The 22440-nt window shown below is 35.1% G+C and overlaps 1 protein-coding gene across 1 annotated transcript in view; it reads right to left on the bottom strand.

The window, feature by feature from the left end:
* LOC149782808 (HAUS augmin-like complex subunit 4) overlaps window positions 1-22440 on the bottom strand; it is a 54583-nt gene that overhangs the window by 26350 nt on the left and 5793 nt on the right. Inside the window, exons 2-5 of the mRNA XM_089934326.1 lie at window positions 10837-10973; window positions 6699-6830; window positions 4736-4873; window positions 2115-2217 (exon numbers count right to left, since the gene is read on the bottom strand). Of these exons, the coding sequence (XP_089790452.1) occupies window positions 2115-2217; window positions 4736-4873; window positions 6699-6830; window positions 10837-10973 (510 nt within the window). The remainder of the gene's footprint in view (window positions 1-2114; window positions 2218-4735; window positions 4874-6698; window positions 6831-10836; window positions 10974-22440) is intronic.

Genomic DNA, 22440 nt, shown 5'->3' on the forward strand with positions numbered 1-22440 from the left:
TGACAAATAAGACTTTGTAAGCCAAGGAATACTTGTCTGCTGCACAAGCAATGTTTTCTAAAGTATCTATCTAAGTTCATCAAGGTAATTTTGATGTCACTATGGATGTAGTTCTTGAACTCTTCTACTAATATGAGTTGTCAGAGTTTGTTATAATTTTTCTCAATCATTTTAGATGTATACCACCGATCAAATAATTGTTCTTTTTTCCCAGCAAACTCGACATTGGTTTGGCTATTTTTCTTTTTTACAATTCCAAAACTTCTGTCTGTATGCCTCAGATACCACTTCATAAGCCTTCAGAATACATTCCTTGACTAGATCATAACAAGTACTTGCTTCCACTGATAGTGAAGTGTATAGATCACTAGCTCTGCCAATAATTAAACAACAAATTCCAGTGCTCTCTTGGCCAGTTTGAATTATCTTCTATTTTTATAAAAAAAAAAAAATACTGGTACCAATCTTATAATTTTTGTAACATCAAAAGCTCAACCTTCACAAGTGGAGTGCTTTTTACTTGCCATTTCTATTTCTTTTAATTTTACTTTCATTTCCATCACTCTCTCTCTCTTCTTTTTGATATAGCAATTTCATTTGCATCTCTCTTTCTTCTTTTTGGATCTGTAGCTTTATTTGCATCTCTTCTTTGTAAAGTTGTCTCTTTCTTTCTTTTTCCTGCATTTGCATTTTCAATTCCATTTCTTTTTCTTTTTTTTTGAATTTGCTTCCCTCTTTCTTCCTTCTGTAATTTAAGCTCAAGTTTTCTTAACTTCAATTCATTCTTGAATTTTAATTGCAATTCCATAACTTGCAAATTAGAACCAGATTTGGACTTACCAATCAAACTTAAAGCACTTTTATCAATAAATATTCTTTTGTACCAAAAACTGAACCAAGATGACTTTTTTTGTTTTAATAATGATGGCTTTTCTTCTGAAAGATCATATTGTCTGGCAAGTTGAAGCAATTCATCCTTTTTCAAGGACTCTAGCCATTCCTGGCTAGGATTTAAAATAAATTTCTCCATTTTAGTTGACATTGTGAAAGCTTGTTGGTTTCACAATGTAAAATCAAAAAGATTAGGAATTAAGGAAATTCAGAAATAAAATGAATTTAAATTACATAACAATTTCAATTTCTTGAAAATTCTTATCCTGGTCAAGCCCCCCATTTTCTGTTACGACTCTATGGTCACAAATTTAAGTAATAGAAAAAAAAAAGCAAAACCAACAAGTTTTGTAAAACTCCACAAACAATTTAATTATTTAAGTCATAAATGAAAACTGTGCAAGGAACTTACAGTATAATGAAGTGAATCCAAATTTATCCTTACAAAAGTCTTTGATGTCCTAAATGAATGAAAAGTCCCAAATAATTTCAGTACCAGAAATGTACTGGTCCTCCAAGAACTATAACATTGTCAGGATGACGTTGTTCAGAATTCTTTCAAATAATTTATAACAGTTCGAGAATAATATTATTTTCCAAATAATAAGCACCTTCTATTACCACTGAACAGTCTAAACAAATGTTTTTCCTCTCAAAAAATATCAACATAGTACATAAAATACATCTGCAGACTTACATCAGAAACAAAAAGTGTGAATGACTCCAGGAATCGAAATGAAACTGAATGCTTAACTTTCTCCTTATATACACCATAAATTGCGACTGTATTTGGAAAATGGACCCCATAGGACATCATACACTATTGATTTACGACATACTAAGTCACGACATATTAAATTTACATGACCTCATGCAACCAATGGGGAAGCCACAAAATTCTTCTCAAAACTTCCATACACCATCAGTCCTGGAGAAACTACTCCATAGGTGGCATTTTAAGTCTTATTATTACGATTATTATTACTAATTGTCAACATGTAGGTAAACAACTATTTATAGATCCTACATGATTTGTGTTTTGAACAGAGCCAAATTACACACACAATTTATAACAATAAATATTCTTTACAGTTTATGACCATGAATAAAAACTATGAAAATTAAATAAAATCATATACCAGAAGTTACAGAAAATATAGATATACAGAACACTGGGAACTCATTTATGGCAACAAACTTTAGTTTGTTACTCATTACCCTACCTGAGTTTGCTTGTGACTCATAAAAGCTGACAAGATTTTCACATTTCTTCATCAGTCTTTCCTCAATTTCTGGTATTAACTTCTGCTGCAGGGATGGGAGGTGCTATGGAAGACAAAGCAATGTTGAATAGACTTATGCAAATGCAAGGGTCAGTTATCAATCATAGTTGGTTGGTTCTCTAACTGTTTTGGTTTCCACTGCCTACAAGATCACCTAACAAATATCTGGCCCCAGATTTTACTGATCTAAACCTTAAAGCCAAGTCTCAAGTTAAGACATCTGATTGGTCAATTTTAAGTTAGATTTAAATTTCAGTCAAACAGACTGTTAGAGTTTAGACTTATGTTTATGTCTAGGCTCAGTTCTGTTGGCAAAATCTAGGCCTGTACCCTAAAGAAATTTTGTCACACAAAATCACAACACATGCAATTTCAGGTAACCTTCTCTTCCATGGCATATAAGTACTAGTGTTGAATATGATAATGTGTTAGGGCTGTTCCATGTAAGCATGATACCAAGAGTTCATAAGAAAATAATAAACTGCATCTGTGGGTGAATAATGCATACTAAAAGTGCTGTCCCTGAGTCCCCAAGTATGTTTTACTGGAACAGCCCTTAACATGATGATTCTCAATACTAACTCAAAAAATGACTATACATGTAGTGTTATGCATATCTATATTATGTGCTTAACATTTATCCATGATTGTAGGTTGTACTTTAAGATAATGGTCAGATTATAAATAGAATGTTTACATGGCTAACTTTTATGTGTCATTATAAGTTGTAAACAAACTGTGTTGCAAGATTTTACGGTCGGTCTTGTTTACAGATAGACTAGGTTTTTTTTTGTGTGGAAATCTTCATGTTCTATTATGTTATAGGGCCAAGTGAAAATGTTTTTTAATTTGGAATTTGATATTCATTACTGTTCTATGTCAGTCAATGGGACTTAATGATCTGAGAATGCAGCTGAGTTCAGATGTAATTTAAGGATTTATTTATTTAAAATATTCACTGAAATTATTAAAATGCCCATTGACTTGTGGACTAACATGCCACATTGGAATTATTGTGAACTCAGCCACATTGGAATTATTGTGAACTCATTCAAAGACAATCTGGATTGCATTATTTTGTTACATCGATACACTGAAGATTACTGGAATTCAATTGGATCATTCTATAATCTGGACTTGTGATTGGGCATTTATAATTATTTGAGATTTAATTCACAATACTGTATGTGTCTCTTGAATTTTTCACTTTGCACTGTAGATAAACAAATAAATTGTTGATTTTACTTATACAATCGACATTCTGTTGCATATTTTAAGACCTAGGATCATAACAACAGTTTCTGTCAACCCTCTCCTCAATGGCACCTAGTTACTAGTGTTCAATCTGACAATGTTTTAAGATGATGATGCTCAATAGTAGCTTTACAAAAATAACTAAATATGCAGTCTGAGCCAGTCTTCTCCATGCCACCAAGCTACTAGTGTTCAATCTGATAATGTATTAACATTATGATGCTCAATACTAGCTTTAAAAAATGACTAAATATGCAGTCTGAGCCAGTCTTCTCCATGCCACCAAGCTACTAGTGTTCAATCTGATAATGTATTAACATTATGATGCTCAATACTAGCTTTAAAAAATGACCAAATATGCAGTCTGAGCCAATCTTCTCCATGCCACCAAGCTACTAGTGTTCAATCTGATAATGTATTAACATTATGATGCTCAATACTAGCTTTAAAAAATGACCAAATATGCAGTCTGAGCCAATCTTCTCCATGCCACCAAGCTACTAGTGTTCAATCTGATAACGTATTAACATTATGATGCTCAATACTAGCTTTAAAAAATGACTAAAAATGCAGTCTGAGCCAGTCTTCTCCATACCACCAAGCTACTAGTGCTCAATCTGATAATGTATTAACATGATGATGCTCAATACTAGCTTTAAAAAAATGACTAAATATGCAGTCTGAGCCAGTCTTCTCCATGCCACCAAGCTACTAGTGTTCAATCTGATAATGTATTAACATTATGATGCTCAATACTAGCTTTAAAAAATGACTAAATATGCAGTCTGAGCCAGTATTCTCCATGCCACCAAGCTACTAGTGTTCAATCTGATAATGTATTAACATTATGATGCTATCCACTGGCTCAGAATAATTAAAGTTTTTCTGTACACAGAAACAACATGATCCCATTCTGAAAGTAGGTTTGACAACAAAAATCAAAATACCTCTCAAGTCCTAACTTACTAAGGGACACAACTGAAATCTCTAAAATGTAATGAAATTACTTTATTTGAAAAAAGCAAGTAGCTTAGAGCTGTGCACATTTACAAGAGCAATCTTTCATTCCAAACCTGATAGCAGTTATAAGAAAACTGAGAGCACCTATCACTTTAAGTATTTCACAACAGGACAAACCTAAATAGAAATTCAGGCCCAATATGTATTTTAATATTTGTATTCTTTAAACTTGCAGTGCTCAAGCTGTTTACATAGGCAAAGAATACTATATAAATACAAAGTATTTGACACCGATAATGTGTACTTAATTTTTGAGTTTAGAACTTTAGTTATTTTCAGTGTTATACCTTTTTGTATTTATTCTGTAGGGTCAGATCTTCATGTGTCAGTCCCAACAAAACAACCTTTGAAGTGGGATCAGAACTATAATCAAAGTAGTCTCCAATTTCAGACAAAGTCAAACACTCCTGTAGGACTTTTTGAAACTGGAAGAAATAAAAATATGAAATATATAACATTTATAACTGCCATGAAATATGTCCATGTAGAATTTGCATGAACATGTGAAATCAAAACATAGACAATACACACAAAAACTAAAATCTTTAAGAAGTACTTCTTCAGATATGTGAGGAACCAAACAAATAATAATAACTCTAATTACCAATGATTGGGTAAGTATTACTTAAAAAACAAATTTTACTAGAAAAATATTATTACTTCTTCAAATTTGTTAGTCACTTAATACCTTAGGAGAACCTGTAAAATGTAGAGGGAGTTACATCCCCTTACCCTCTCCAGTTCCCGATGGCACATGAGGAAGCTTCTGGATAGATAACCCGATTGGAGGATAGACTCCAAATGCAGGGGTGTGGCTTCTGTAAGGAAACAATTTCCTCTCCTGCAAATCCAGCAGAAGTTGGGAAGCAGCATGCTAATGGGGCTGCCGAACAACCCAGTAAAGTGACCTGTTGCACAGTCATGATAGGCCCCACTAGGTTTAAATGATCTTTTTGGGATAAAAGATTTCTGAGGTAAAAGCTGGAGAAGATTGATTATGACCTCCAGAAAGACAGATAACCCATTTAGAGGATAGATTCCATATGCAGAGGAATGGCTTCTGTAAGGGAACAATTTCCCTACCCAAAAATCTTGCAAAAGTCAGGAAGCAGCATCCTTAGGAGGCTGCTGAATAACCCAGGAAGGTAACCTCTTGTGCAGTCATGATAGTCATGATAGGCCCCACCAGGTCTAGCTGAGCCTTTTGGGAGCCAAGATTATGATCACTGATATCATTCCCATTAATACTAAAAATCTTGGAATTAGAATAATGTACAGTCACTCAACTATGTTCCTTTTACTCTATCTACACTAAACTATGTACAACGTCCAAAATATTTTAGAGTAAATTTTTCAGTTCCTGTAACTTGTAATCAAGCTGCATTTCAAGAGCTCTAAGTTCAGCGATTTTGTCCTCAACACTTTTCTTCAAACTATCTGATGTTGTGATAAAGTAAATGTTCCTATAGGTCTCTGGTCTCAATGCACAGTCATCAGCTGTCATTGTCTCAATGTCTTTTTCAGTACCTGCCTTTCTTCTTCACCCACCCCTGGTGCAATATTGACAATTTATTATCAGAAATGTGTGCATTCATTACAACACTATATAACTTGTAGATCTTGAAAAACAGAGTTACTGATAATTTTTTTGAAATATTATTCTCATTATAAAATTTTACTGGATTTTCAAAATGTTTGATACCTTTTGACTCATTTTAAGCAGCTGAATGAGAAAATCCATAATATAACAAGTTGTGATTCGAGGAGAGAAATTTGATTCCAAAATATGGTGCACAAAAAATAAAATTGTTAGACTATGTTAGGATGGGAGACAAAAGCAGCTTTTGTGAGCCTGAGAAACAAAAAATTTATTGATATCTTCAGGCAATATTGGATAGCAAATATCAATAATCACTTGGAATAACAATTCAACATCCAAGTAGGAGAATGAGAGGCCAGATTTGAGTACATAACACCTGCAGGCACAATATGCATGCACATACCAGTAATTATCATTTTCTACAACAGCTGACAAGTGTGCATAAAAAGATGAAACAGAGACATAGAGGACATTCAATATTTGTAAGGGTGCTTGTGGATGTGAAAATGTATCACACACAATGGGGACAATAATCAAGTGGGGGAGAGGTCATGGAGAGTTGGGCTTGTGTTGCATGAATTACTGAGAAAATACTATCAGTGCCCTTTGTGTGCTGTTTTAGCTGTGAGATTCTGTGAATAAGTCATTACCTGCTGATCACTGGAAGAGAGGGACATGTCCTGTCCCTGCAGTTCAAAGTTCATCACCAGCTCATGAAGTTCGTTATGAAGAATATGATTTAATAGCCAGCTGTGCCTCTCATGCCGCATAGCTTCCTCTGCCTGGAATGGAAAATAACTACACTGTTTACTGCACTACATCTCTCCATGAATATGTATAGGTTTTGGGTAGGTGGGTGTTAAAAGTAATTTTATGAAATCATACTTCCCACCCCCACCCTCCCACATTTTAATATCACTAATATTTTACCTGTTGCTATTGCAAAGCTGAATTTGACAGTTTGGTAGTATATCTGATTATGTCAAAACTTGTATACTCACCCTTACAGGAGAGGAGACTGCTGTGAGACAGAATCTGTATGGGCATCCTTCTGAGCAATGATGACTGGAATCAGTGAGAAAATGTCTTCACTATGTTGGCTAATAAGCAAAGGTAAAAGGAGAAAGTAGTGTGAGAGTGCCAAGATGTGGTTCTTATCACATTCTCCATGCAACGGCATCAACCTCATGGGCTTTAATTTTCATAAAGGACAGGTCCCTATCAATAAGGGATTGGTAAGCTCTCTTGCTAGCTAATGCAATGGATGAAGCTGAAATATCATCTGAACCTTAAATGGGTAGGAAAGGACATTCCTTCTTCCTTTAGAGGCTGCCAAGTGAAAATGGGGAACCCTAACTGGACATAAATGTCTATCTTGGTCATCCCCAGCATAGATACAGCTGAGATTTGGGATCTCATTGGAAGTACAGCAACCAAAGTAAGCTGGTTCTTTGCTATAAAAAAAACTTGGTTTGCAAAGGAAAGAATGTGACACATAATTACCACTAAACCTGATACAACTCTGCTCTATGCATAAGGAGTGGATTTTGCTCTGTTGTCTTGCAGATTCTAAGGTGAAAAAGAAAACTCTGCTGAGGTCAAGTTACTCAAAGGAATCTTCAACCAAGAGGGCTCTACAATTATCAGATCTTCAAAATGAAAGCAAAGAAAATTGGTCACAGTACACATAGAGGGGCAGCTATGACTGACATGTTTTCTATTACACCAATCAAAAGATTCTCCATTTAGCATCACACACCTTAGAGGCTGATCTATTCCTGGACTGAATGATGCACTTGGCAACTTGACTTGAAAGCTTTTCTTTGCAAAGAGATCATTTACATGAGCCAAGCCTGAAGGTGGAGAAGCTGTGGGCTGTTGTATAGGAGAGAATCCCTATGGTGAAACAGAAAGGTCTTCCTCTGAGGTAAGGTCAATGGTCCACAGAGTGGCAATCAAAATGAGCTGAGCTGTGGAGTGCCTGACTTTGTGAAGGACTTGCAGGATCATCCCGATGGGTGGGAAGGCTTCAGTGAACTGACGATCAACTGCAGATTGAAGGTGTTCACTGCCCAGGCCCTTTTATCAGGGACTGGGGAAACATAAGGGAGCTTGCTGTTTTGCATTGTGGCAAAAAAGTCTACCAAAGGTGTTTCCCAAAGATGGAAGAAGTCTGCTATGTATTGGTGGAAAGACATCATATAAAAACTATCTTCCCTTTCCTTGACAGACTGTCCACCAAAATGTTCTTCCTGCCGGGAATGTGGCATATGCAAAGGAATATTCCATCTGAAGCTGTCCAGTGCAGGAGGCTCCAAACCTACACGCAGAGAGAGATCGAGATCATGTGTGCCTTGTGGTCTTCTGAAGTATGCTACAATCACCATGTTGTCAGGAGACCATCATGCAACAATCTCTTATTTGCTGGACACATCCCTGAAGGTCTAAAAACACTGCCCTCATTTCCAAGTTGTTGCTGTAGAGGAAGCAGACCCTCTAGTTCTATACAAAATGCTCCACCCTGAATATGATGTGTCTATGAACAGGTAAGAACTGCATCAGGGGTAGTGTGCATGTGGACTCCATCCAGAATTTGGTTCTGATTTGAACACCAATTTAGATGATGGGGGAAATCTCAACACAGAGAAACTGGAGCATTCAATGGGGTCTTGTGCAGTTTCCAAGCTGCTAAAAGTAAAATTTAGAGTGGATGCAAGTGAAGCCTGCCTTGGAGAACCAGGTCTGTGGCAGCATTCATGATCACTAGCAGAGAGAGACAAATATGAGCTGACAACTTGTTCTTTATTCTTACTCAGTATCTCCAACAAGGACAGGATCATGTCTGTTCTGTCCAGAGGAACCCAGACTAACAATCTGTCTGTTTGAAACTGCATCCCCATGTAGGCGAGATCTTGAGAAGGATTTAACTCTGATTTCTCTAAGCCTGGCAGAAGACTAAACCTGGTCACTCTGGACAGACAAGACAATGACCGTATATATGTTACATGAACTCCCATGATCCTGGCTGTGGGTCAGGAAAGAGTGCTGTATGGGGGTGGGGGGGAGATGACTCGCTGTTTTTCTGGATGTGACAGGATGCTGCTCCTTCTCCCAGGGAGGGTACAACTAACTCTCTATCCTGGTGGTAAAGAGACGGCATTGCTCCTCCCTCTCAGAAGTGCATGACTTGCTCTCTGCCCTCATGGAACTGGGACAGTACTGCTTCATTCTATCAGGAGGGTGTAACTCACCACCCGTTTATACCTTCCCTAGGGTAGGGGCACACTAATCTGAGGAGACCTGGGTAATCTTTCTCTGATCCCAGACGGCATCAGAGAAAGAGAACCCAGAAAACTATGAGAAAGTCAAGGATACCTTCTTCTTTGCTTGGTGGATTCCATGACTCTCCATGAGATCCAACATCTTGTCAGACCACAGGCTACAAAATGGACAGCAGTCTATCTTCTTACATTATGCAGAGGATAAACAAGTGGGGTGTGTGTGTCCCAATGAGATTTATTGTGGCCACACATACCCATACCTTATAAAGATGCCATAAGAAGAAAGAGATATTAAAAACTATGAATGAACCACGAAAAATGTGTACTAAATCTATGCTAATATGAGTATTTCAACAAAATAAATGGCAAGATGTAAGCAATGCTAAGTTTTCAGGACATTAAAACAATAGTTGTCAAGTCATCCAGACTTTTTATTTCTCCAAAAGCAAGAGATTATGAAGGAACTGGCACAAAAAAAAACATTAGATTATGACTGCTAATACAAGGAAAAAATTTACTGAATGCTATCAGAACTAAAAATAAAAAGAATTTAAGATCTTGATTACTGAGTTTTACAGTAGACATGTTTACCACATATAAAAAGTTACAATTCACGATTGATGTAAAGTGAATAAAATGATTGGCCTGATGAGTCCCTAGACTGTAAGGAGAGGGAAATTCAAATAAAATACCTATCCTTGCAGCTTAGAAATGTTATCTGAATACAACCAATATGAATTACTAACATGCTTAGATGGTAAAAACAAATTGTCAAAACATATGAAACAAGTCTTAAAAAAACGCTCAAGAAAGCTTAATTAAACAGTGGTACAAATTATATTGGGATATAGACCTGAAGTTTACAAAGAATATTTAGCACACAAGATAATAATTCACTCACTGATCCACATAAAAGGTGCCAGTCTTCTTTATCTAAACAATGTTGAACCTTACGACATGACAACTGAAAAATATGAGTCTTTCATACATGCCCAATTTATTGTGATCTCACTGAGGGCTTATGCAGTATTCTGTTTTTATTCAACTAATGGGAGGATGTAATTTCCATCATTTGGTGTGTATTTTCCTCCCTGAAAAGTCCTAGTTATGTAACACTAACAAGTAAGATATTACTGGTATTACATTCAATTTTCTCACCTGATTAAAATCCATGTACTCTAACAATTATTATTTAGCAATGAATTGGGATTTTAAATCAAACAGGATAAAATGGTTCAAGATAAGCAGAAATTAGAATAGTTCACAACCCACTAATGAAATTTAAGGTATCTGCAAGAAAACAATATCAGTGATTACACAGGTACTGGCATTATCATATGGAAGCCATAGCAATCTACATTCCTCATTTCAAAGATATAGCTTCTCATCACCAACTCAACATTCTTCTACATATGTGGCTCCAAGTTCTTGGATATTTATTTTTAAATTCTTAAAATGTTGTTGGATTTATTTCTGTACATGCAAACATGAAAAACACATGACAAACCTGCACATGCTCCCGTTGCAGATGCTTACTGATACAATCTGGCGTGAGAAAAGATGACAACTCCGCAATGAGATTGATAAACTCAGGGCACTGGTCAACATCTGATATAGTCAAATGTAGTGGAAACTGACCATTCACTGAAACACATACAATAAAATTACAAATTTAAATCTATGCTTAAGACCTTGAGAAACTGCAGCACATACAAATTTGCTAACTGAAAACACTAACCATTGTTTATATTCAGGCTATTCTTAAGGGTCACAGGAAAGAGCTGAAAATTTATTTCTGATGCCCAAGTCCCTGAACTTTATGGCAAAATTTTGGAAGGGTCTGGCTTTAAAATGGCTAGGCTGATAAGTTTGGAACTGACATCGAATCAAGTGGTATGTAACTTTCTAGGAATAACCAAATCACATGTTGACCTAAATTGCCTTTCACTGATCACTAGTTAAGCAATAAATCATTGCATGTGTTTGGCCAAGATACTAGGCAAGTTTTGATGACTCATTTGTAAACACATTTGAAAATTGCATGGTTTGTTGGAATATTAAACACAAGGCTGATTCAATGGAAAAATTTAAGGAGTTGCAAAGGAGAAGGGTCAAGATTGGATTCCCTTTAATAGACCATCCAATATCAGCTACATGTATCATGGTATGTCCTTTGGCAAGGTATTTAAATACTGTACAACTCACAATTTTTTTCGAAATAACATGCATCACGGTGGAAGGACTTAATCCCCTCCAGTTTTCTGCTGTGTGTTAATGCTCCATGGTGGAGGGATAAATACCTAAAAATCACCAGCTTGATGACAGCAAATCTACTGTGGAGGGGGTGGCTGACATTAATGATGGAAAACTGAACAGCCAAGACTACCCATGGAAAGACTGAGACGCTAATACTGATTAATGACCAAATATCATTTAAAGAAACAGTCATCTTTATTTTGATCATATATTTGGACAATAGTTTTATGCTTTTACTTTATTCAAAGACATATGAACAAACTTGTGCTCAGACTTGATGAGAAACACCTTGAGCTTCTCTTGAACTGCATAAATTTATCCTACTATTACAAAGGAAAAGTAATCCTCCGAGATATGGACAATGTAACCACATAACATAGTCCTTATGAAGTAATGGCACAGTAATGAGGCTGAATATGCAAAACTTTGAACTAGTTCAATTCTGACTGCATGCTTACTGTAAGGGACTGATCATTTGATGTATGGGATAGGATATTCATTCTGACTGGGATTTGTTTTCTGAGTTCTTTCATCACAAGATAAACTTATTTCAAGAAAATGTTAATGGCTTCTGTTGTTCTAGGATATAACTTTGAATATGGTTACATACCTTCAAAAAGTGTACATGTCAACCAACATGTATCTACGATGACTGTGACCATGTGTGATAAAAAATACCAACATAAAAATGGTACTTTGATAATTAATACAAAATAGTAGTTTAAGTTAAAACAAAGATACAAAATCTTAGTATTGCATTTTTAAGTAATAATTTCTGATTTTGCATATTGATGTAGCAATTGCCAGAACTATGCTTTCTCAAGTTTCAAGTACCCTCAATAATTCTGTGATGGATATCAGAAGAAATAGTACATTATTTTAATAAGACTTGTGCATCAGATAAAATTCAGAACTTGTGTTATTTTATTTCACTTCAGTTAGGTATGATTGTGATTTTCTTATTTGTTTGATGTTTATCCTCTTTTTCACTGCTGGGAGAACAATATCACTGACTTTCATTTGAAATTTAATTGATCTGTTAATTGTCTGGAAATTTTCTGACAAATCAAATGCCATCTTCTTTCAGCTCCAAATTTCAGTCAATTATTTCAAGTATCTATTGGTGCAAGTGATGTTGGGATTGATGGAGTATTGATTCAAGAAGATGAAAATGGTATGGGAATTCCAGGGTGTTATTTTTTGGTTAAAAAAACTGTTTAGTTTTAGCAAAAGAGATAATATTCCACAATCAAGAATAAATGTTTGGCTTTGATACCTGCTTTTCAACATTTTGAAGTGTATATTATTTCAGCTTCTTCTATGATTATTGTATTCGATGATCACAACCCCATTTACTTTCATTAACACAATGGAAAACAAAAATCAGAGACTGTTAAGATTGAGTTTGATGCTTCAGGAATAAAAAACTGACATTAGGCACATCAAGAGAAAATACAATCTGATTACAGTTGCATTTTCACAAGTACAGAAGTATTATACATGTATTGCTTTTTTGAGGATATTTTTGTCATTCACAAGAAATCTTCCAATGTAATTTTATCAATATAGTATTATGTGTAGAGTATATTTTACCAAAGCTGATCACATTTTGTCAAAATAAATTGTCCATGGACAAGTAAATTAAACAATTTATTTGTCTGTATAAAAGAACTGTTTGTCCATATTTTCATAGTCTAAAAGAATAGTGAAAGACAGGACTGTTGAAAGTTTTACTTTTATTTAGGCTGCACCATTTAAATGCAAATTATAGATATGTGACATGTAAAATATACAGGAGATATCAACTTGCCTTAGTTTTGGACTTTCATAGTCAGGGTCTGCAATGCATTCTTGATCTATAACTGCTGAAATCAGTACTAGCATTTGAGAGGATTTATATGCATTTAGCTCTAGATATTTTATCCATGACATATTTCAGTAGGATATAAAATATACTGTTGATGTTTCCAGTTAAAAGTTCAACTCCAAATTAATTTGAACCTTGCACAGAAATTCCAAGTCTGAAAAAGATTTCTCTGCTTTACTATGGCATATGTTGTGTTTAACAGCTTCTTGTATCGCTTGGATTGGTTCAAAATGTAGTTATTGATACACGTCCAAATCATTCACAACTTCTTTATTCTCAGATCTGGCTTTTTCATTATCAAATTTTACCAGGCATGTATTGTGCTTTGGAATTTTTTGGTGTGATAATTTGTCCTGCCAACAATTCACTGATTTGTCTGCAGATGAGGCGTATCTCTTACATCTATTAAAAGATGCGATTGTTCGATCTTCGTTGGCTTTGAGCCAAGTAAACTCCTGCAACCAAGAATCTTGGAACTTCCCTTTTTTAAAAATTGTATTCCATGTCATAGCAAAGTTTAGTTTTGGCCCGTTTTTTTTACTTTGCATTCAACTTTTCACTATTTGACACTAGATTTACAAGAAAGTCATCCACCTAGATGCTTTCCCAGGAAAATTCATCGTAGTCACGCATAATGGTTTCAAGCAAGGTAGCGATTGGTTCAAAACAACATATTAATCACAGCAGCCCTATACCTCCATCGATTGAAATTCGTTGAGATGTAACCATCCAAAGATATTGCCTAAACCAGTAGTCTGTTTTCACTGGATGTATCCATGTCTCACACCATTTTCATGAAATTATTGGGTAAGGACACTTGTTACACAAAATGGATTGTTACGCTCACAGTAATGAAATATTCAATAACATTAATTCAAAAAAAAAGAGGAGTCAATTATGAATATGCAGTAGTCTATTCAAATAAGTATTTGCAATGATACACAAATGGTCTTTAAAATGTCAGTGTTTGAGCTAATGTAACCTTCCCTCAAGTTCATTCAGGGAATTTTGCTTTTCATCTGAACTCCTATGAAAACTTTCATTTAATAATAAAAACTATCTTTTCAGTTGTCTCACATTTGTAAGCAAGTTCAATAACAAACTGAAACTACAAAACACAAACGTTCCCACAATGAAGACCAAGACTCAAACTATGAGTGCCAATGACAGTACACTTGATTTAATAACCGCGGATCCCACAAACTGTTGTGACTTCTTAATGTTAATACTGTACACTGATCTTTTCACAACTCGGCAGATTTTGTACCGCCATTCTAAATGAGTACATAGATTCATTGGAGATGTGCCAATTGGTATACTGATTTCTCAGTGCTCAAAGAAATTTATTTTGTATACACAGGCCCTGGGCTGGTGACTTAAATAAACATACAAGCCCTAACTGAAAGTCATCAAGCCCGGACACCAATTTCCACATGCCCAAAATTTCCCTTTTTTAATATTGTCACACATGTTGCAATAACTACAATTTGAATATAAATTCAATATGGGTCAAAGGTGTTTGAAGGTAACCCAAGTGTTCATCATGACACTCACTTTGGACTGGATGGGACTGGTGTTCAAACTTCTCTCTTGATTCTCTGAGTGAATCCTGGTCAGAACCGCGCTGATGTATGTTGATGTGTTGTTTGCAGTATGTGCAAAGAATTAATAGCCCTCCCCTTAATATTTTTTTCACTGGCATGCTTCACAAAGTTGTTGTTGTTGTTGTTTTAGGGTTTAACGCCATTTTTCAGCACACGATAGGCTATACATGGCAGCCAGTATTAATGGTGGAGGAAGAACCCAGGAAAACCCAGGAAAGAACCACTGACCCAATAGAAGCTACTGGCAAGCTTTCTCATATATCCACATTAGCTGAATCCGAGACTCGAACCCACGCAGACAGAGGTGAGATGGCAGTGATCTGTAACGAAGAGCGCTTTAGACCACTCAGGGCCCTGCTTCACAAAGTAAAACTCCATCAACCAAGAGTTCTGAAATTGATTTGTTGGGCTCTGCTGATAGCTAATTGCTTCCAAAATTGGCTTCAAAAATGAAGATTATTGTGTTCAGTTTTAGGCTCTTTAAAACAGTAACAAGAAAAGTGTGAAGACAATAAGCTTTGTAAAATTTAACAAATAATTTATTTCACTGGAAAAACAAGGTAAAAATGAGAAAAAGAACATATGGTTATGAATCAAATCCAAAAATAATCCAAGAATTAAAAAATAGAAGACCTAGAAATAAAAAGTCCTAAATGAATCTGAAATGAAGTACTGAAAAAAATCCAAGATGGAGGACAATGACATATGCTATGGTCAGTGTTGTCCTGATGTGTCAACAGTTCCTTGTTGAACCACAGAAAATAATATTCCAGTTTTGAATTCTGAATAAAATTTCAAATAAATGCCTTTGTCCAAGAATTCTGTATGAGCACTTAAATATTCCCAGGGAAAAGAATTAATAATTCCATAAAAAAGAATTCAACTCAAACTTGTCACAACAAAACACCTTTAAGTGTTAAATGGTTTATAGCCCAACTGACTAAATTCTCTATAGAAAAGAGTTATATAATAATTTAAAATGCAAAAAAGATTCCCATATGAGGGTCACATGATCATGTTTCTAAAACGAGAGAGAAGCTTTACATGCTTAATGTCACATACTCCCAGTATGGCCTTGACTAAATCCAATGATTTTACTCTGAGAAAGAATATTTTTAAAAAAGTTTTTTACTTCAACTCTACTGATTCTGAATCAAGGTTAAGAACTAGGTCAGCATTTGATATAAAGTCTCTATTATTAAGTGTTTACAAAAAGAAACAGCCAGGTTAAACTAATTTCCGGAAAATGTCAAATCCAGTAAATAAAGTGATTTATTACAATAGCATGTAATGGAATAAAAGAAATTTAAAACTAACAAACAAACAATTAAAATAAATTAAATATAAGTTAAATCAAATATATATAACAATTGCGACAACTGAATTGATCATGCTTTGCATTCTATAAATGCAGTAAAATCCAACTTCAAAGAAACATTGCCGCTGTTCATGAACTTGTCAAAAAATTAATATAAATGGCTTAAAGATTCTCATTCAAGGTGTAATAACTTTTGTTCTTGAACATGCATCTAGCATCTCTTTGATATACCTATAATCGGTTGTTCAACTTCCTGATCGTACCTATGCAAATTAGCACAATGCTGCTATTTAAACTGCCCAAGGGATAGTTTTATTTAAGTTCCAATCATGACTGTTTACCGTTTATACATGCAACATCTAATGGGCGCACACAAAAGTTAAAGTTATGCTTTTTTGTGTTTTTGTTGAAGATTACTCAAAATTGTGTTTTCTCGATACAAAACCATGTCAGGGGGTTTGGGAATACAACATTTTATTTTGGCATGATTAAAATGAGGTCTCAATTTCATGTAGAACAGTGGTGATCTGATTCAAATTACATCATGTTATGGCAGGTATGTCAACATCTTGAAAATACATTTACACATCAGCACATTCAAAGTTTCCTCACTTAAAAAACAGGATGGGCCCAATTAAACTTAGAGGGATCCAGGGCATCAGGCTATCAGATTTTTTTTAGCACTTTCTGTTTCCTATTTTCAGTGAATTCTTCATTTATTGTTCGATAAAATAAATATGTTAGTAAATGTCACCATAAGCTGAAATTACCAAAGAATAATAAGAGAAAAATAAAAAGTGAAAAACTTGTCAGTTACTACCATGTATGAACGAGTAGTTTTTTTCTTCATATTTTCGGCACAATGTCCAGGATCATAATTTCTCTTTTGACTTTGCTTTTGATATTTTTCCGATTTCTTCAGTTTCATTAAATCTGGCCATTTTGGCTTTAAGTTGTTTGGTGCCATTGACAAAGTAGTTTGTAATTTTCTTCCCATCAATAATTCGGCAGGGCTGTATCTATTTGGTAATGGTGTTGCATGATATGTCAAAAGAGCTATGTAAGGATCATTTGCTTTCTTAAGCACACTTTTAATTTTTTGAACATCTTTCGGCGAAACCATTGCTCTGTGGATATTTTGTAAGATGCCTGAATCCATAATTTGTTGCAAATTCTTTGAGTATTGTGGATGTGTATGCTGACCATTATTTAAAACTAATACTTCTGGTATACTGTGTCGTGCAAAGGTTGATTTGAGATGACTGACAGTTGCTTTTGAACCTGTACCTTGCAATTTCGCTATATTGTGAGAAATAATCAGTCACCAAAAGATTATGTTTGACCATTCAATTCAAACAAGTCTGAAGCGACTCTATGCCAAGGTCGACCTGGAAATTCATTTGGTATCATTGGTTCATCTTGATTTCTTGAGTTTTCTATGCAATTCTGGCAAGTCTTTACCATGTGTTCTAGCTGAGTACTTAGTCCTTTCCACCAAACTAACGTTTTGGCACGTTCTTTGCATTTAACTATGCCTTGGTGACCATCGTGAATTCTCTATAGGATTTCTTTTTGGAGTGATTCTGGTAAGACTAGGCATGTACCTTTCATTAAAAGACCATTTTGAATTGTAAACTCACCTCTAACTGCCCAGTACAATTGAAGTTTTCCATCAATAGCGGATTTTTCTGGCCACCCCTTTTCACAGAATTGTACAAGTTGTTTTCAAATCGAATCATTTCGATATTCAGACTTTATTTGTTTAAGCTGAGTATTTGATGCTGGCAAATTACTAACTATCAACATGAGCTTTAGGTTCAGCCTGAAATTCTCTGTCACTCTCAGGGTGATAAGTTAAAGGTGATCTGGATAGAGCAGCAGCAGTCAATATATTTTTGCCAGCAACATGAACCATACAAAAAATGAATCCCATCAAACACATTCTAAAGCGTTGAATTCTAGGGGGTAAATCTCAAGATTTTTATGCTTATTACTGGTACTAATGGCTTATGGTCTGTTTCAAGTTTGAATTGTGACCCAATTAAATAGCTACTGAAGCGTTCACAAGCCCAAGTGATTGTAAGGGCTTCTTTTTCTATTTGAACATAGCATTCCTCAATTTCTGACATACCTCGCTATGCAAACACCACAGGTTTCAGAGTATTACAGTGCTTCTGCCATAGCACAGTACCTAGTCCAAATGAAGATGCATCTCCAGATACAACTATTTCTCTATCTGGATCATAATGTGCTAAAGTTGGTGAAGATATCATGTCTTGCTTGATATCTCTAAAATCTTGTCCTTGATCTGGATCTCAAGTCCATTAGTTTTTACCTTTCAAAAACTCACATAATGGTTTTGATTTTTCTGCCAAATTTGGACTAAATTTGCCAAGCTGATTTGCCATACTGCGAAATTGTTGAATCTCTGTTACACATTTCGGAGTTTTCATTTTAGTTATAGCTTTCACTTTTTCCGGATCAGGTCAGAAACCATTTTCGTCAACAACATGCCCAAGAAACTTAATGGATGGTCTTAGTTAGATCCACGCAAATTCTTACCGTACCGTTTGGTTTCAAAACGACAACCGTATGTTTATGTTTCCCATATTTCATAGAGACAATTTTGCATCCATTGCAGTCATTCATTCTCCAGTTGCTTGTTGCTTTTCACAGACTCATTTTGTCGAGCTTGACTAACGACAGACTCTATAGTTAGATTTGCATCTAACAACAGACTCTATAGTTAGATTTGCAATTTTTCTGACAGTTTTTAATCTTGCAGTCCATCTACAAGTCGACCTCTGATCATTTCATCTTGTAGCAGCTTAAAATTACAATTATCTGCTAACATATAGATAGCTGCAACAAAAATGTCCACTGTTTCTCCCTCTTTCTGTTTTCTTTAATTAAATTTTGCCCTTTCAAACATTACATTCCTCTTTGGAATGAAATATCGGACGAATCTATGACACGGGCTTCCACTTCTTTGATCTTCTTCTGTCAGGTTGAACGAAGACAAAATGTCATCAGCCTCACTTCCCATGGAATAAATCAAGGTATTTACTTGAATTTCTTCCTCTTTTTCACAAAGTCCAGACACTTGACGAAAGCATTCAATGAGCTGAAACCACTTTTCCCATGTTTCATGTCTTGAAAAGTCTAATTTGTCAATTTCTAAATTGAAATGATGCCCTTTTCAACTCTGATAATTTCAATCCTGTGTTTTTACCACTGCCACCATGTAATGGAAAGAACAAGATGCAATAGCTGGATGGCAAGTTCATTGACTTTGACTAAGTGCTGGGTGGGAAAATATGCTGATATTTAAATTGACTGAATTTAGAGACAGAAAGACCCATAGATCTACATGTGGTTATTTATAAGAGTACATCAAATAAAGAACTTTAGCTTTCATTATTGTGTTCATTTTCAAGTGATCATGAACAAGTAGTGCATGTGACCTCAAAATGTGTGATGTGCTGTGATGTGATTTGGATTTTTAATGTAGCTATAACAATTTTTCAGTCATATTGCTACAATGTCTGCAATGTGGCAGTTTATAGTGATGTCTAGCACTGGGGCATCATGCCGCTGATGTATAGCATGATGTCCCACCCAGTCACATTATTTTGACACCAGGCCAACCAGTCCTAACACTAACCTCTTAATGCTGAGCGCCAAACGAGGCAGCTGTTAGTACCATTTTTGTAAGTCTTAGGCATGACTCAGTTGGGGATCAAACCCACGACCTCCCGCATCCAAGGCAGGTACTCTAACCACTAGGCCACTGGAGCGGTGGCCTCAAAATCAAAACTTGTTGAGAGTTAGACAAATTGCTGTTTGTTTGCAAATTTGGGTAAGTATTTTGGAGTTAAACAGCAAATTGATGAAGACTAATGAGATTCAGAAGAGTTGCTGGAACTGATAGTTCAGATGGGATAAGAGCCAAGTGTAGGGAAGTGTTGAATGCCTGGCTTAGGGTGTGGAATAAGACCAATCCTTGGATTGACCAAATTGAAAAATTCAGTCACATTGTGAAGGACACACGAGCTACCATGTATGTATCAGTTTTATAAAGAATGTGGAAATTAAACTCTATGGCTACCAGTAGTTCCTCTAATCTGCAAAGTTAACATCTTTTCGGAGGGGACTGCAACTTTTGCTTGTGGGACTCCTATTTTTACCAAAATGGGAGTCCTGGACTCCTAGTTTTAAAGTCCTAGTATGACCTCTGAATTCCTCGAAAAATGCTTAATGGCGAATGCAATGATTATATACTTCAACTTTTTTAGGCAATGTCAAGCAAGCGAAGTGATCTTGTTTAAACCAGTCTGTCACGCGCTGAGATGTAAGAGGAAACACACCTGTTGGGAAGAAGTTGTACAACAAATATAAACACAGATGCGACAATGTCAGCATTTACAATCAAAGCATTGGAAAGCACTAAAAGGAAAAAAAGGGCACACAAGTCCAATAAATTGGAGGCAATTATGAAACTTCATATACATCTTCTGTATGGTATGTCATGTATTTTATTTCAATTCTTACATATACTTATTTTTCCCCATAAAAATATATTCCTTCATACACGTAAAAGACAGTAGAAGCAGAGCTGTCAATTCAGAATTAGGTTAAATTTTATATCATGATCAATTATCAAATTGAAGAAATGTTGCATGTTGTTGTTGTTGTAGGGTTTAACGTCATTTTTCAGCACACCATTGGCTATACATGGCGGCCAGTATTAATGGTGGAGGAAGAACCTAGGAAAACCCCGGAAAGAACAACGACTCTCGAGAAGCTACTGGCAAGCTTTCTCACATACCCACATTGGCCGAATCTGAGACTTGAACCTACGCAGACAGAGGTGAGATGGCAGTGATCCGTAATGGAGAGCGCTTTAGACCACTTGGCCACTCACAGCCCCTAAATGTTGCATGTAAAAGTTACGAACAAAACTTATTGTATATTACTCCTCTGTCCCATTCATAGTTGAACATCCATACAGGAGATGAATGAAACTGAGCGTGATTTCACATGATCTTACCTTGATTCCCCCTGCATTAGTGTTAATAGTTCATTCATACATCAACTTTTTTCATCCAGTCTAATGATGAACTGCCATTGTACAAGTCCATGGTGATTAATAATTTTTGTCTGGAAATTTTATGAGAATTAATGTGCAGATAATTAAAAAATCATGACTGAATAAACTTAATTATATATAATTTATATTATGTATATTATGACTAAATTTGAATTCTAAAATTAGTCATTATTTATTACATTTATCAGTAAATGCACTTACATGACCCATGTGACTTATACTGTAGTGAAAAGAACAAAGATTAGGGGGTATTGGACAATTCTGCCCAACTTTGATCGAAAATAAGATGATTCTGTCCAACTTCAAATACAATTTGGCCCTACTTAATACAACTGACAATAGTTTTAAATATTATTTCTACTTCGATATATATATATATATATATATATATATATATATATATATATATATATATATATATATATATATATATATATATATATATATTTGTGTGTGTAAGTTAACTAAGATAAAATATTTTTGGAAAATTTGTATATAATTTATTATTTTTACTGTATTTTATTATTTTTTCTTGCTCTAGGTAACAGAACCATGTAAAATTATTTTTTCTTTTGGGATATAATGCTTGTACTGTATAAAATAAAGGGAGGTCACCTTTTCTTTGCCAGTATTTATTTTGTTTTTCTAAGTGAGAATGAATATCAATAATGTACAATAATTTGTTCCCACCGGTGAACATGTGCACTGGTTTGAGAACACTGTTTCATTCTCAATTTAATTACATGTAGGTTGTAAAAGAAACCTATACCGCGAGGATTTTTACAACCTATAAAAATTGTCAAAAACATATTGTCCTATTATATATATAAATCTTACATTGTATCTACTTGCTTGAAGAAAAGAAACTTGCTAAAATGATTCTTAAGTTGGACTGAATTGTCTTAATTTCGGCCCAAGGGGTCTCACTAAACACCCCAAGACTCTCAAAGAACACA

The sequence above is a fragment of the Sinohyriopsis cumingii genome, chromosome 15, assembly GCF_028554795.1.
Source record: "Sinohyriopsis cumingii isolate HCF-2022 chromosome 15, ASM2855479v2, whole genome shotgun sequence".
Classification (NCBI taxonomy): Eukaryota; Metazoa; Mollusca; class Bivalvia; order Unionida; family Unionidae; genus Sinohyriopsis; species Sinohyriopsis cumingii.